The sequence below is a fragment of the Asparagus officinalis genome, chromosome 7, assembly GCF_001876935.1.
Source record: "Asparagus officinalis chromosome 7, Aspof.V1, whole genome shotgun sequence".
NCBI lineage: Eukaryota > Viridiplantae > Streptophyta > Magnoliopsida > Asparagales > Asparagaceae > Asparagus > Asparagus officinalis.
In genome coordinates, this window is record NC_033800.1 from 54,598,760 (window position 1) to 54,614,330 (window position 15,571).

Here is a 15,571-nt window from a genome sequence, read left to right on the forward strand (position 1 = left end):
GGTTATTATTGGGGGCATTGACACAATTTTCCCTTATATATATATGAACGATGAATTTACATGTCCTATCATACTAGGAATCCTTCTATATAATTGTTTTTTTAGAAAATCTTAATCTTTGTTAGAAATTCTTAATCTTTTTGTGTAAAACTTTTTTAGATTTGAATTCAACATTTGTAATTTTGGTTTGTTATAGGATTGAGTCCCTGTGACGCCCCTGGTTTTCACACATGACTGCAGTTCAAGGTAAACCCAAAGATGTCAAGCCTGGCATGCACCTAACACTGTGCATAAACATGTTTCACCATCACATTAATATCGCTCTAACAGATGTTAAAATAAGAAGTGAGGGTATAAACAGATATATCAAAGGTGACAATACAAGGAACATAATATAGAGAAGAGACATCCAATAGTAACTATAATTTTGTTCTAACAGAAGAAAAACATACATATGGTAAACTGGAATAAGAACATGATACATGAGAGTCAACTAAAAAAATACATAGGCACTCAGCCTTGAAAATGAAATGCATCTCTAAAAGAAAACTAAACTCATAAACAGTCTACTATGGAGCACTAATTAACTACTTAATATTGATGAAAATCTACACTAAGTCCTCGTCAACCTGCGGTTCTCTGAACCCCCTATATATATCATATGTTCCGAATGATTAGGTGTTAAGTATTAATATCCACATTCCAGCGTGAAGTGTAAAATGCGACTATATAGATAAGATGAACACCATGATACTATAACTAGCAATATACCTGCTCAAACAGATGTGGGTAGTCGCAACGCATGTCCTCCTCGCATTTCCAGGAAGCTTCTTCAACTCTCCTCCTATTCCACTGCACCTTTACCAATAGGATTACTTTATTCCGGAGTTTTTTTGTCCTCCCTAGCAAGATTGCGAATTTGTGTCTCAATTATAGTCAAATCCGCCTGAAGCTCTAAATCTGGCACATCAACCACTCTCTGTTCTTCGTCTCGTAAGTGATTCTTGAGCATCGAGATATAAAACACATCATGCACACCCGACATTAACGCTGGAAGGTCTAGTCAAGACGAAACGGCTCCAACACGATCAATAATCCTAAACGGACTGATATATCTCAGGGTAAGTTTTTCTCATTTACCAAACTATTTGACACCTTTCATAGGTGATACTTTCAATAAGACGTAGTCTCCAACCTGAAATTCTAAAGGTCATCGTCGATGAAAATGATCACGAGCTTATCCAGGTACAGACGAAAAACCTCGTTCATTAAATCCATGAATATTACGGGTGTGATCATACCAGCACTAATGCACCGGATCCCATCAGAACTCTACTTGTTTTTCAAAGATTAACATTCGATCTGGTTATCACTAGTTACACGTACGGGAGATGGATATTCCCAAGATCGTATTTTTAACTCGGTATGGGTCCTTTGAATTTCTTATCATGTCATTTGGGCTAACTAATGCACCCGTAATATTCATTGATTTGATGAACCGGGTTTTTTTGTCTGTACCTGGATCAGTTCGTGGTCATTTTTATTGACGACGACATTTAGAATTTTAGGTTGGAGACTACGTCTTATTGAAAGTACTACCTATGAAAGGTGTCAAACGATTTGGTAAACGGGAAAAACTTGCCCCGAGATATATCGGTCCGTTCAAGATTATTGATCGTGTCAGAGCCGTTTCGTACCGACTAGACCTTCCAGCGTCGATGGCGGATGTGCATGATGTATTTCATATCTCAATGCTCAATAAGCACTTACGAGATGAAGAACAACAGAGAGTGGTTGATGTGCCAGATTTAGAGCTTCAGGCAGATTTGACTACAATTGAGACACCAATTCGTATTCTTGCTAGGGAGGATAAGAAACTCCGGAATAAAGTAATCCTATTGGTAAAGGTGCAATGGAATAGGAAGGGAGTTGAAGAAGCTTCCTAGGAACGCGAGGAGGACATGCGTCACGACTACCCACATCTGTTCGAGTAGGTATATTGCTAGCTATAGTATCGTGGTGTTCATCTTATCTATATAGCCGCATTTTACACTTCACGCTGGAATGTGGGTATTAACACTTACCACCTAATCATTCAGAACATATGATATATATATATATATATATGATATATATATATATATTATATATATATATATTATATATATTATATATATATATATATAGAGGGTTCGGAGAGCCGCAGGTTGACGAGGACTCAATGTAGATTTTCATCAATATTAAGTAGTTAATTAATGCTCCACAGTAGACTGTTTATGCGTTTAGTTTTCTTTTAGAGATGCATTTTATTTTGGAGGCTGAGTGCCTATGTATTTTTTTAGTTGACTCTCATGTATCAGAGATTCGATGTTCTTATTCCGATGTATTTTCTTTTCTTCTGTTGGAACAAAATTATAGTTATTATTGGATGTCTCTTCTCTATATTGTGTTCCTTGTATTGTCACCTTTGATATATCTGCTTGTACCCTCACTTCTTATTTCGACATCTGCTAGAGCGATATTAATATGATGGTGAAACATGTTTATGCATAGTGTTTGGTGCATGATAGGTTTGATATGTTTGGGTTCACTTTGGACTGCAACAATGTGTGAAAACCAGGGGCGTCACAGTCCCAAACTATGAAAAACGATGCAGCTTGTTAGGATTCAGCCTAGTCTGTCCTTGTCGACATATTGAGTTGATTGGTTGGTGCCGAGATAGTGATTCATATAGGCATAGTTCGAGTTGAGACTATGTATTTGGTAGGTATATTTGAATATATTTTGTCGCTATTTTTCTTTTGTGTGTGAGTTTCATGTAATCATGGCTAAATCTGTGAAAATACATATAATGCTTTCATCTTTTTGTTGGGGTTGAAAGCTACTTTCTAAGTTGGAAATAGTAACACTGTTGTCAGCTAGGTCTTTTAGGCCACGTTTCTTACCCTAAAATAAGTATATCTGAATATGTATAGTATTTGTTAGTTTAATGGATTATATTTAGCGCATGAATCTACTTATTGTTTTACTTTTTTGGTATGTATGTTTGAATATGATGTCTTTGTTTTTCTTTTGTGTGTGAGTTTCATATAATCATGGCTAAATCTGTAAAAATACTTATTGTGCTTTCATTTTTTTTAGGGATGAAAGCTACTTTGTAAGTTGGGAATGGTGGTACGTCTGTTGGCTTGGGTCTTTTAGGCCCCCTTTTTTCTTCGAAAAGATGTATACTTAACTGCGGATCATATTGGTTAATTTAGTGGGCAATAGTGCATAAATCTACTTATTGTTTTACTTTTTTATGAAAGAATAGTGTTTGTTGATCATATGTAAACTTTTAATAGTTCCATATAGTTTACTTGAGAATAAAGTACCACAATTTAGTATTAAATCAATGATAGAGTTTGGTTAAAGTGGATAAAAAAGTGGTCTCAATATTCCAAATTTACTTGTTTGCTATTAAGTGGCAATTTAATAAGAAAAGTCTTAGAATAGGCTCATTTTGGCACTATAAATTTCAATAATGATTATTAATAGCCTATGAGTCTAAGTGAAAGGACATGCCTAATAGGTTTTATATGTTTGCATGAGGTAAGAATATCAAAAAGATTTAGAATCTTAATGAGATCACCCTATTTTAATGATTTTTTTCAACTACTAAAATTTTTTTATTCTCGGATTCGTGGGCAACGCTTGACTTCTATTTGATCGATCAACTGATAAATATGTAGTGTATTATGATTTATTTATTTTCTTAAAGTACATATCCTTTTATAAACAAAATTTACTGATATTTAGTTTCATCATTCATAATTATTTATTTTTTCAATAATTTTTCATTTATTTTTTATACTTTATCTTTTGGTTCTTTTACATTTTTCATTCATGTAGATTTTTTGAGTGCATATGGATAATTATAAATTGTTACGATTTCCATTTATGTTTTTCTTAATGATTGGAAAAACATGGTATTTAGATCTGTTGTTGACTGAAGGGATGTTCAAAATACCCCGCAAGATTGTTAACAAGCATTTATCTTACCATTTATAAAAGCACGGATACCCAGATATCTTAGCACATAGAATTTAAACCACAAATAAGTTCATTCATGAAAATAGTTTTAATTGTTTTATATATAAAGAGCAACATAAAATTTACATGTAAAATAGCTCTATACAATTAGTTTGTTCTATGAAAACTAAAACTAACAATTAACATAAACAAAAAAGATATTCCACTATAAGTGTGTCCAAAATATTTTTATAATGAATTATGGTTTTAGTAAAATTAATTATAATTTTAAATCTAGGATTTTAATAACAAAATTATAAGAAAGGGTAATTTTAGAAAATTTTAGCATAGGCCAAAAATCCAAACATATTATTTCTAAGTCCACAAGATAAACAACATTGTTTACACAATTTAGGTAGTCTTATAAATTCCAAAAAAAATATTTTGAAGCCAAAATGTAGACTTTAATAAAACGCAATTTTTTTAGATTTGTTATTTAACTTCTATTTCAGTCACTATTCTTTTTCAGTTAGAAAATCCTTAAAATAATGTAAATTAATAGTTTTTTCAAATGATTAGAAAGTTACTACGAATAATTATTCATTTTATTGAATTAAAAAATTATGTATGTTGTATAATTATAGGATTCATTGATGATAAAGCTACTGGGAGTACAATCCTTCAAACAATTAAGAGATATTATTCAAATGAGTAATTTTCATCTTCTTACTTATTATAAATATTTAATATAAGTGCATTAATTATATGTAATGCTAAAAAGTATTGGATTAGTTAGATTGATAACAATAGAATATCTGTTAGATTGATAACAATAGAATATCCATTCATCTAACTGCAAATTCTATGCACTCTTGGCCTCATAATTCAATAACAATGAATCGATCAAACGACCATCCATTATAATTCACATGGATTTACTTAGCAGTTTCTATTAATTTCACTTTTAATTTGCGTGCTAACATTATTAACACTCAAACCTCTTCCAAATGCTTAAGAAGGGCTTGTTTGGATTGAGGGGAATGAGGGTGAAGGGAAGTTAGGGGAATCATTCACTTCCATTCACCTTGAAGGGAAGTTAGGGGAATCATTCACTTCCATTCACCTTGTTTGGGAACACTTAGGAGGTGAAGTTAATTCACCCTAGTTCCCCTTGGTTCACCCCCTAATAGTATAAAATTTGTTACCCCCCAAATTGGGATGTAACCAAGGAGAAGGGAACTTCCTTCTCTTCCATTCTCTCAGTTTTCCTTAACTTCCCTTCACCCCCTACAAATCCAAACAGGCCCTAATGCTAGATCTTTATTTTTTTCCCTTTAAGTTACTTTTTCTCATATTTTTTCACGAAATAAATTCAAAACCTAAACAAGCGATTGTACAAGTTTATCAGATGGATTGTTTATTATCTATAATGTTATTAAAAATACTCTAAACTTTATTATTCCTCAAGGAAGCAAGAGATTGAAACCAACAAGGTTATGTCCAGAGACATCCGAAAAGTTCTAATATATTTTAAACCATTTCCCGACCTAATTATAGTAAATAAAAAACTCAAAAAAGTAACCAACTTGCAACGCAAGTGCTCCTCACCTAGTACCAATAAATGGTGCTGACAACCTAAGAAAGAAACCGAACCTTCAAAGCACTGAACATAAAAGTTAACACCGAGCTCTGTTTTTCACAGCCCTACATAACAAATGAACTCGGTGATTTCACAGGGAAATTCAAATGTTACAAGATAAACATAATTTAACCCGCAGAGTTGCAGTCTACAACAAATACAATGACATACAGAGTCTCACACTAGGCTCCCAGGTGCTAACGTCTCAAAAGGAGGACCAAAAAAAAAAAAAAAACCCACCCTACTGAAAGTTCTCTGTAGAAATTTTTATAGGGAGAATGGAGATCTGAAATGTGATCCCAGTACAGATCTTAAACCTTGTTTAATAACCATCCAAGTGCCGAAACATGCGTCACTTCCTGATTTCTAACTATGACGCACGCTCATTATCTCCCATCTCCTCATCGCATGTTTCCTGATTTTTCCAACCAAGACGCATGTCATTATCTCCTATCTCCTCATATGAGTTTCTCTAGAGGGCACTCATATGAGATTTTTTCCCCCTAAATTCCAACAGTGAACCAGAAAAAGATTGCAGTTCGTGCATAAATTGCCCTTACATGCCGCAACACCAAGTTCCCACTGGTCCACACCGCCTTCGCACCTCCTTCAATCCTCGTCTCTGAAACAGTGACGCTATCTGCAATCTTTTGCTGCTGTTGGCTCTTCGGTGCTGGTGAAAATGTATCAACTTTGCTGCTGGCTGTACTCACTATAGGGAAGGAGAGGTAATCCAACGGATTCTCTTCACATTGAAGGATGCACCCTTCAATTGTCAGCCTTCCGCTTCGGTGGAGAAGGCAGTAACCGAGCTCCGCTCTTATGGTAAGGTTGGCTACCTTGCATGTCGATAGAAACTCCAGTGCACTGCTTGAAAGGAAACAAATGCATATTGAAGCGTTTGGATTGAGTTTTCGTAGAGAGTGACAAACAAGAGTAGGACTTGGGCCGTTCATAGGTCGAATTGGGTGGGTTTTTTTGAGACGCATCAGGATTTTTGGGTGCACTTTTGAGAGGTTAGTATTCTGATTGGGTTTGAGTTACAAATGGGGTGGTCAAATTTTGGCAGGCGACAAGTAATGAGCATTATGTTGTGTCAGAACTCAATGAGGGGCATTCTTCAGAAAATCCTCATCATTCATCATTCATCCTGACCCACATCCAAAATAATCCAAGTACAAAGAACGATGATGTTTCCAAGATTTTCTACCCATGCATCAACCAGTATCTTTTTTTTACTGTTAAAACATGCTTTCTGTAACCGAAATTATGAAGATAAAGAAAATTTTGAAACCACCGGTTTCTCATTTTTAGAATAATTTACATGTCCAGATAACATGTCCCTTGATCCAAGGCCATTAGTCAAAAATTCCTCATGGCAAGCAGGGTCATGATAACAAATAATAACATACGGAACAAGATGACGGCATCCATGTGCCCATTATGTGGTTTCTGTTGATAACATGCACTGTTCATTTTATTCCACATATTCACATGAGACCAAGATTGAGATCAAATAGTTTTGAACTTCACCTTTACACAATGGTAGCACACATGGTATTCCAACAAAGAAAAAAGGATTTAAGAGAGTGATGCACAAGTAAAAAGCTTTTAAGATCTAGATCTTTTGCACGTGTGAAAACTGAAGTGATATGTAAAGATGTGTAATCGAAGTGTATATGAATCAAAACAGGGCAGCTCGGACAGACTCAGGATTGGATTTCGATTAGTTTTGGATGCACCTCACACCACTAATTTTCTGCAGTAAATTGGGCATTTAGTAGTTTTGGGCCACCCATGACCAAACCACAACAACTTAGAACCTTGACTTCGGCGTATAGTTTTTACTTAGCACGAAAGTCATAAATAAAATGGAACTAGCCACATACCTATCAGAACCACGTGCACAGGTTAAGACTGTGTCATCAGGAAGATCGCCTGCACCAATCTGATCAAAACAAGAAAATAAGAGCATGGCAGCACAAAATTATTTTAATTCACAGTAAGGAAAATGTACACCAAATCATATTTGCAAAATGGGCTTTTTCAAGTTCATCTATGTTTTATAGATTAAAAAAACAGTAAAATTCACAAAGAAAACAAGGATGAAATGCAGGTTAAAGTATCCAACCCATGAGGTCAGTATCTTCACCAAACACCTGCTGCATCCAAGGCAAAACCTAATGGCTGAAAAAATAACCTCTTTCAAGCACGACACATTTCGTAAATGTACTTCATACCATGCAAGACTATCATTTATTAAATATGCTCTCTAAGCAATAGCATATTTCACTAAATAGAATATTTTGGCGTTTAACACCAGGGCAAATCTTCAAGCAGACCAATGATTATAAAGCAAGTATCTTCAACTAATATCCGACAAGACCATATCCAACATAAGTTTCCATATGTATGGTTGTGAAGCCACAAGCATTATCCAAAGCAACAGATTAATACAATCCAGACATCAAATTCTCACCCTGATTTGAACTACGAACGAATTTGGAGAGGGGAGGACAATCTCATTGGGGTTCTGGTGGCCAAAAGGAGGGTGCAAGTAATGATGCCGCACATTACTGGATGATTGGACTAAAGTAGAAAAGGATGATGAAGTTAAGATGTGAGGTAAGGTCAGCCTGAAGGGAGGTGAAAAAAAGGAAAGAGCAATATTGGTGTAAATGAGCATTAAAAACGTAGACAAGGTTATTACAGTAATGCAACTCTACTAGCCTAGAAGAATGGATGGAGTAGGAGTTCTGAATGTGAAGAGCAACAACAAGGTGACAACATGTCTACCTGTTACCTTGCTAGGTCATTTTCCTGCATAATCCCTAATAATTAGTGGTGGTCTTCTGAAAATCACCTTTCATGTATAAGGACCTGCAGATTATTTCTTGCCTGAGGTGAAATGTGCTAGAATGGTGAGCATCAAACCTTTTGGGTTGACATGGCTAGACAATTAACTTAGATAGCAGATTGCAGGGTCAGAGACGCTTTCTCTAAAAGCCAACAAATGACTATATTCAACTAAAACTCCACCACACAATAGAATATCCTAATCTGCGAGGCAGATATCTTCATTATGTAAGAGAATCAACCTAAAATGTTCAAATTTTTCCTGTTCTCATCCATGCAAAAAACTAAGGTTTAACGTATAAACCTCCAATAAGTATGTTGTTCTATTTTTCAAATAATAAAACAATTCTATTTTCTTCTTTTTCTTCTTTGAATAAAGAAAGTGATTTACGCATCCTTATACAAAAAAGTAAGCTTAAGAAAACTAACACAAATTATTAGGGACTTTGCAGGAAAATGACCGAACAAGAAACCTACAATGGACTTTTTTCATGGACCTACCATACTAACCGTTGTTAATGTAAGTTATATTGTATAAGTAAATTACTTGGGTATGTTTGCCACTTCAGTTTTTTTCCCCTGGAAGTCAACAAATAGGAGCAGTTTTGCCTTTTTACCAATGTTGTTGACGCCATTAGATGGGTTTCTGCTGATTAAAAACTTAATTTTTTCCCTAGAAACCACCTTAACAATAGGCCAATTATATAGAAACCACCTTTAGTTTTCAATTTATACATAAGCCACCTTTAAAGGAGGCTCTTGTTGCAATCAACCACATCTTAGTCAAAATTTTCACTAAAAAATAAAAAATAAGCTTAAAGAATTCAAGTTTAAGGTACGTGAGCGGTATCCTAACAAGACCTAAACACTAAAAAATGAGTAATGTACACTGAATGCAAGTTTTTTAAGGGTAATTTTATGTCTCAAGTGAATAATTCGACTGGGAGGTGGTTGATTGCAACAAAAACTAACTTTAAAGGGGGTTTAGGTTAAATTGAAAATGAAAGGTGGTTTCTGTATAATTACCCTATTGTTAAGGTGGTTTCTAGGGGGAAAAAACCCAAAAATGTTATGGTAATTCTCTTATTTTCAAGCAAAATCTAATAGTTAATGGTAAGTTTCTGAAAATTACCTTATAAAATCTGTGTTTGTCTGCTCAAGAGAAACCTAATGTTATTATGTTAAAATAAGGTCCCTTCCTTTCTTGGATCTAGACAGATTAACGTTTCCACACTGCAGAGTCCGTAATGTATGTCATTTAATTTTCTTCACACATCTATAGACATTTACTTCAAAATCATACTTACTGTCTCTAGTATCTATGCTACTATATTAAAAACTTTGCAGGGCAAAAAAATTTAAAGGAGAGAAGGAATGTCCTTCAAATTCACTAAAGACAAGAGGGTAGTTATGTCATTTCACATGAATATTAAATCTTTCACAATTCCCTATGTACCATCTCTCTTATACACAATTAATTTCAAATTTTCAACACATTCCCTCCTTAGCAAACAACACAATAAAAGCACTTTGAAAATAAACATTCTACAAGAAAATAACAAAGTTTCCAATAAAAATTAGATAAACTAAAACAATGCAATTACAGTTATTAAACCTAGGAATCTCATATTTCTAATGGAAATTCTGTATATCAAATTCAAACTAGAGATTTTTCCTAATCATGTTTAGAATGGAATAAAATGGTGGGCAACAATTACTATAATTATGTCATTTCACATGAATATAAACTCTTTCACACCTCCCTCTGTACCATCTCTTTAATACACAATTAGTTTAAAAATTCTATCACACTCCCTCCCTAACAGACAACACAACGAAAAAAACTTTGGAATAAACATTCTAGAACAGACCAAAAAAGAAAAACAGAAAAAAGAAAAAAAAAACATTCTACAGGAGGATACAAATCTTTCAAATAGAAATTAAAAATAAACTAAAATAATGCAATTGCACTTATTAAACCTAGGAATCTCAAATTTTCAAGGGAAATTTTGTATATCAAATTCAAACTAAAGATCTTTTTTCCTAATCATCTTTAGAATGGAATACAATCATGGACAACAAATCATGAAGTATCTTTTTAATTACTAAATAAATCTTTGAAAATTAGAACTTTCAAAAACATAAAATGATGATGAAGTATTAAATCAAAGAATATAACATTAACATTTATAACTATAAACTTAAAAATATGACTATCTACTTTTTCTTTTTTTAATAATTTTTTTTGAAAAATAAGTTTTAATATCCGGCACGTGCATTTGCACATGCAAAGTGGCTAGTTTTTAGTAAAGGACAAGGAAACCAGTTCAAGGACCGACAACATGAACAACCTGTAAATGACAAAACTACGGAATCTTTTAATTCCCTAATGAAACAACAACACATATAATCAATGATATCCTATGACACAGACGTTTATTCCTGAATTGATTTCATGACATTGGCTGGTAGGAAGAAACATTTACTATGAATAATTTTGACTTACAAGGCATAGCGGCTTCTTTATTTGAATATTAGAGGCAACATGATTCCCACCAGCAGCGATCAAAATGGTGTCACCAGGTCTTCGACCACAAACGTTACACTGTTATCCACCACATCTCTTCTTTACATGAAATAAAATATTATCAACTAACCTTGCAGCAGAAATTGCAGCCTCAAGGCTGGGGTATACACCTGGCTCATTCAAGTTTTTGATGGGTCTCTCCACACGCAACCATAGCCGAGGATGGCAAGCCAAGAACCGCCATCTGTGGCAAACGAGGGCCGTGTTATATCGATCTGCAATTCAACAACAGGGTGCTAAAAGAGCTCGTGTAAAATCAAATTTGCAATAAAATTTTAAAAGTGCATCCAATACGATGGAGTTTACAGCTCTCACATAGCGACGTCAAATAATCAATTCATGATCATTAACATGCATCACAAATTGGAATTTATAGCAAGCAGTAACATGTAGAAAATTCTATGTTTTGAGTCTATTGGATTAATGGCGGCGAAACATATACGCAGTTCTTCATCCAACAGTTTCTGTTTTATACAAAAAGTACTACATAATAAATCAAGATTTATCCCATAGCACCTTTGCCATGCCTCGGGAACACAAGCTTGTTGAAATTCCTGGGACCCATGGAGAGCAACATGTTGTTTGGCTCAATCCACTGCCAAAAATACTAGCATTAATTCCACTTGAGCCCACTGGTTTACATTATAATTCCACCACTCTTCATAATCACCAACCTTACATAGATGATGTCCTCATTGTGGCATGATAATTCGACTGCCCTAGTATCACCATGCCCTAGTATCACCACTGCATCCCAATATCACTGCCGGGCAATTTGGATTCTAAACATGGATCCCACCACGGTCACGTGACATAGCACTAGTTTCACACTTCCGACTGAAAAACTGCTCTGATATCATTTGTCACACCCCGAGCCTAATAGCTCAGGGCGCAATGTATGCCATGGGATCCACAGAGAGAAAAATGTACTTTTGAAGGAAAGTGCTAGCCTTTGCACTTGAGTCCCTTGGGGTACATTATATGCCACCGAACTCTTCATACTCACGCGATATGGGACTAAACCACAATTGGGCATCACAATCACCCTACCTTACATAGGTAACATTCTTGTCGCGACATGACAACTAATTGGTCCCAGTATCACCACCGAACAATGTGGATTATGAAGGATTTTCTATAGATGCAAAAAGTGGCTCCCAGTGCACTAACACAATGTAGCATTTAGACCCATGTAGTACATAGTTCCACTCTTCCGACTACCTAACTGTTCTGATCCATTTATCACGCCTTGGGCCTGTCAGTCTGTCCACACAATGTCCTTTGTAGAATTCACGAATAGTAAATGTTGTTTGGCTCAATCAACCGCAAAAAATGCTAGCATTAGTTGCACTTGAGTCTCTTAGATTACATTATAAACCCACTAAACTCTTCACAACCACCCAATGTGGGACTAAACAACAATGACGTGTAACAACCGTATTATGACACACACCCTTAACAACCAAAAGGAAGAGTTGTGTCTACATTGGACATCAAAAAAAAAAAAACTAAAAGAGGTGTGATCCATGTCATCTATCAGTCTCTTGCAAACCTTGAATCAGGAAAGATGCATCTCCTTCAAAGAAGAAGCAGCAATATGTTGATAAATGGGGCCACTATGGGCGCATGTTATTACGATAGTTTCAGGCAGATTAAAAACAGAGAGTTGTTCCATGCCGATAAGAGTTAATACGTGATGGTGCAACCTGATGTACATCCTATTTCCTATTTAGTACCTGACAAGCTTTAAGAGTATTTAACATGTAAAAGAAGTGACAAATTTTAGTAAAAGACTTCTCCTTTTTGTTACCCAAATGAAAACTGCTATATCAGTTTACACAATTGACAACTAGCAACTTGTCAGTAAGGGTGAGCAACGGGCCGTGCTGTCTCGTCCCGCAGCCGCCTAATCCTGAGTGGAGGCCAGCTAGCCACGACTCGCAGCAAGTTGAGCGAGATGTGTTTTGCCGCTTGTTCTTGGGCCTAGAGCTCAGCCCTACCCACTCGCAGGCCTAAGAACATGCAGGGCAAACCATGACATGTGTCAACCTACCTAGCCCACTTAGTTATTTTTTGTTATATTTTAATATTTAATTATTTTTAATAGTTTTTAATATTGTTTAACACTTAATAATTATATGTAAATAGCAAATTAATAATGACATGATTATAATTTAAAAAAATAATTTTATTAAGTACAATTGTATATTTGCATACAATTATAGAATCACAAACACAAAGATTTAATATAGTTTGGAGCAAGGTTTACATCAATGAGTAGCATAATATTATTCCACTAGTTAAAAATACAAGAATAAAATAACTTACAATAAACTTTAAAGAAAAATATATATTATTACCAACCAAGTGCGAGCCCATGGACCGGGACAAGTAAGCCATCCCGCTCACATGTAGGTCCAGCCCGCTCGCTAGGCTTTGTGGGTCGAGCGGGTTGTTGTCTCGCATTTGGCTTGGGCTGACCTAGCACGGTCCCGCAGCTCGCTACTGTAGCGGGCAGAATCGGGCCCGTCCTACGCCAAGCAAGGTTGACCCGAGCTCAAGAACGAGATGAGCGAGCGGGCTTGTGGGCCGACCCGGCTAAGTGCCCACTCCTACTTGTCAGTGACCTTCCTTTCATATGATTTAAGAGGAACACATTCAGGAAGTTCGACTAAAAAAGTATCTAATGATGTGCCAATTCTCCTAAGATTTCCTCACATGAACTGCAAGTGACAACGTCATTCCACATACATAGCAATAGAGGGTCAAAATATGAGACAACATCATCTGTTCAAAGCAGTTTTAAGTTATAAAGGCTAATTTCATAATGCAAAAGTCCCATTTCATGATGTTCCTTAACCAAGAAGGGATTAAGGCAAGAAGAGAAACAAAAGTAACCATGGTTCTGATATCAAATAGAGTGAAGTTCACTTATTTTATTGTTAATTCATTAAGTCTTTCCTAGAGTCATCTAAACTATTTTAAAAAGCGGTTTGGGCGCTCGTCTAGGCACCCCGCTCGTCTAGGCACCCGCCTGGGTGCCTAGACCTAAGTGGTGCTTAGGCTGGACACCTACACCTTACGAGCGCCTAGGAGAGCATGAGACACTTACGCAGACTACAACACATCAAAAAGGGTTATATTGTTCACTTAAGCATAGTAACGGATCAAAAGAATTGACCAAGTCAAAATGGATCAATTCAGAAGACTATAACTAAATTCCATCTCAAGTAAATGACAAGAATATGATTTCGAATCATCCAAAAGAATCCTGTCTTCCTTGATGCTTAAAAATGCCTTGATTCCGCTTAAGCACCCGCCCAAGCGTCTGTGCTAGGCGCTTGGTCTGACGCCTAGAGGCACCTAGCATTTTCCAAAGCATGGGTCATCTACATGACCTGTTTTAGGATTATGCTTTTGTTCAGATACTCAAGGCCTCATTCCGACTGGAAAATCAGAACAACGCACATGCAGCTTATCAGGAAGGAACAATGAGGTGCTTTGCAAAATAGCTTTTTTTTTTTTTTAAAGATGCATAACATCTGTGCAAAGCAAAATTTTCTAGTTGACACTCTTAAGAGTGATCAACATTGGTGAGTAAGAGTTGTATCGTAGGTTATGAAATTACAATCTTCAAATTATGCATCATGAACTCCAGAACGTTTTCTGAGCCCGGACGTTCCTCAGATCCTTGTTGAACACTTCAATTTTATTTTACAAGGGAACCGATGTTTAGGGAAACAATGCATAGTTCATGACTTCAAATTTTACATTATATCAGCTCTTGGCTAAATTTATGCTGACCAGAGTACTAATTCTAAGGGTTGCACCTTTTAGGTTATGGGTAGATAAAAAAAAAGCTCCTTTTGGTTCAATAGCAATCTAAACACCGAATCCTCAATAAAAAAAAGAAGGAGATATTAGGGGGAAAGAGCGAAAAAACTAAAATTTACTTCAAAACATGTCTCAAACAAGGGATTAATCTCATATCTAAGGTCCAAGGCAGTACCTTTCGTTATAAATTGTAAATTAATCAAGCTCCTTTCAGTTGGGAAACAAAATCCGTAGCAAGGGAAAACGAACCGCAAAGCCCAAAACCAATCGAAGAGCGAAATGGAACTGGTCAACTTCTAGGGTTTGAGAGAGAGAGAGAGAGGGAAAGACCTGGGATCGGGCGGAGGAAGCTGAAGACGTGCATGAGGCATCCATCATCGAGGCTCTGTATCGGAGAGATCACCGTCCCCCCCTTCCCTTTCTTTCTCTCCGCCTCCATGTTTTCTTTTTTGCCCTTTTTCCTCACATCGAAACTCTCGCTACCCTCGCTCTGTTTCCGTGTCCCCGCAAACCGACTCGGATATTTGACAGGGTCGTCGGTTGGACATTTCCTTAACGGGTAACGTCCGGGTCGGATAGATACCCATGATCCGAGAAAAAGATCTTGTTACTATAGGAGTGCATTCGGTCCGGGGATTGGCTCG

General features: G+C 36.0%; 1 protein-coding gene across 2 annotated transcripts; it reads right to left on the minus strand.

The window, feature by feature from the left end:
• On the minus strand, window positions 5,682-15,421 carry LOC109848550 (F-box protein SKIP5). Of its 2 annotated transcripts, none has more exons than XM_020418106.1 (5): window positions 15,258-15,421; window positions 11,164-11,308; window positions 11,013-11,091; window positions 7,540-7,598; window positions 5,682-6,517 (listed from the first exon to the last, which is right to left on the minus strand). In XM_020418106.1, exons 1-5 carry the CDS (start codon window positions 15,364-15,366, stop codon window positions 6,154-6,156), a joined length of 756 nt encoding a protein of 251 aa, XP_020273695.1. In that variant the 5' UTR covers window positions 15,367-15,421; the 3' UTR covers window positions 5,682-6,153. The 2 variants fall into 2 exon arrangements, with proteins under 2 accessions (XP_020273695.1, XP_020273696.1); XM_020418107.1 differs by having other exon boundaries at window positions 11,164-11,277; window positions 15,258-15,389.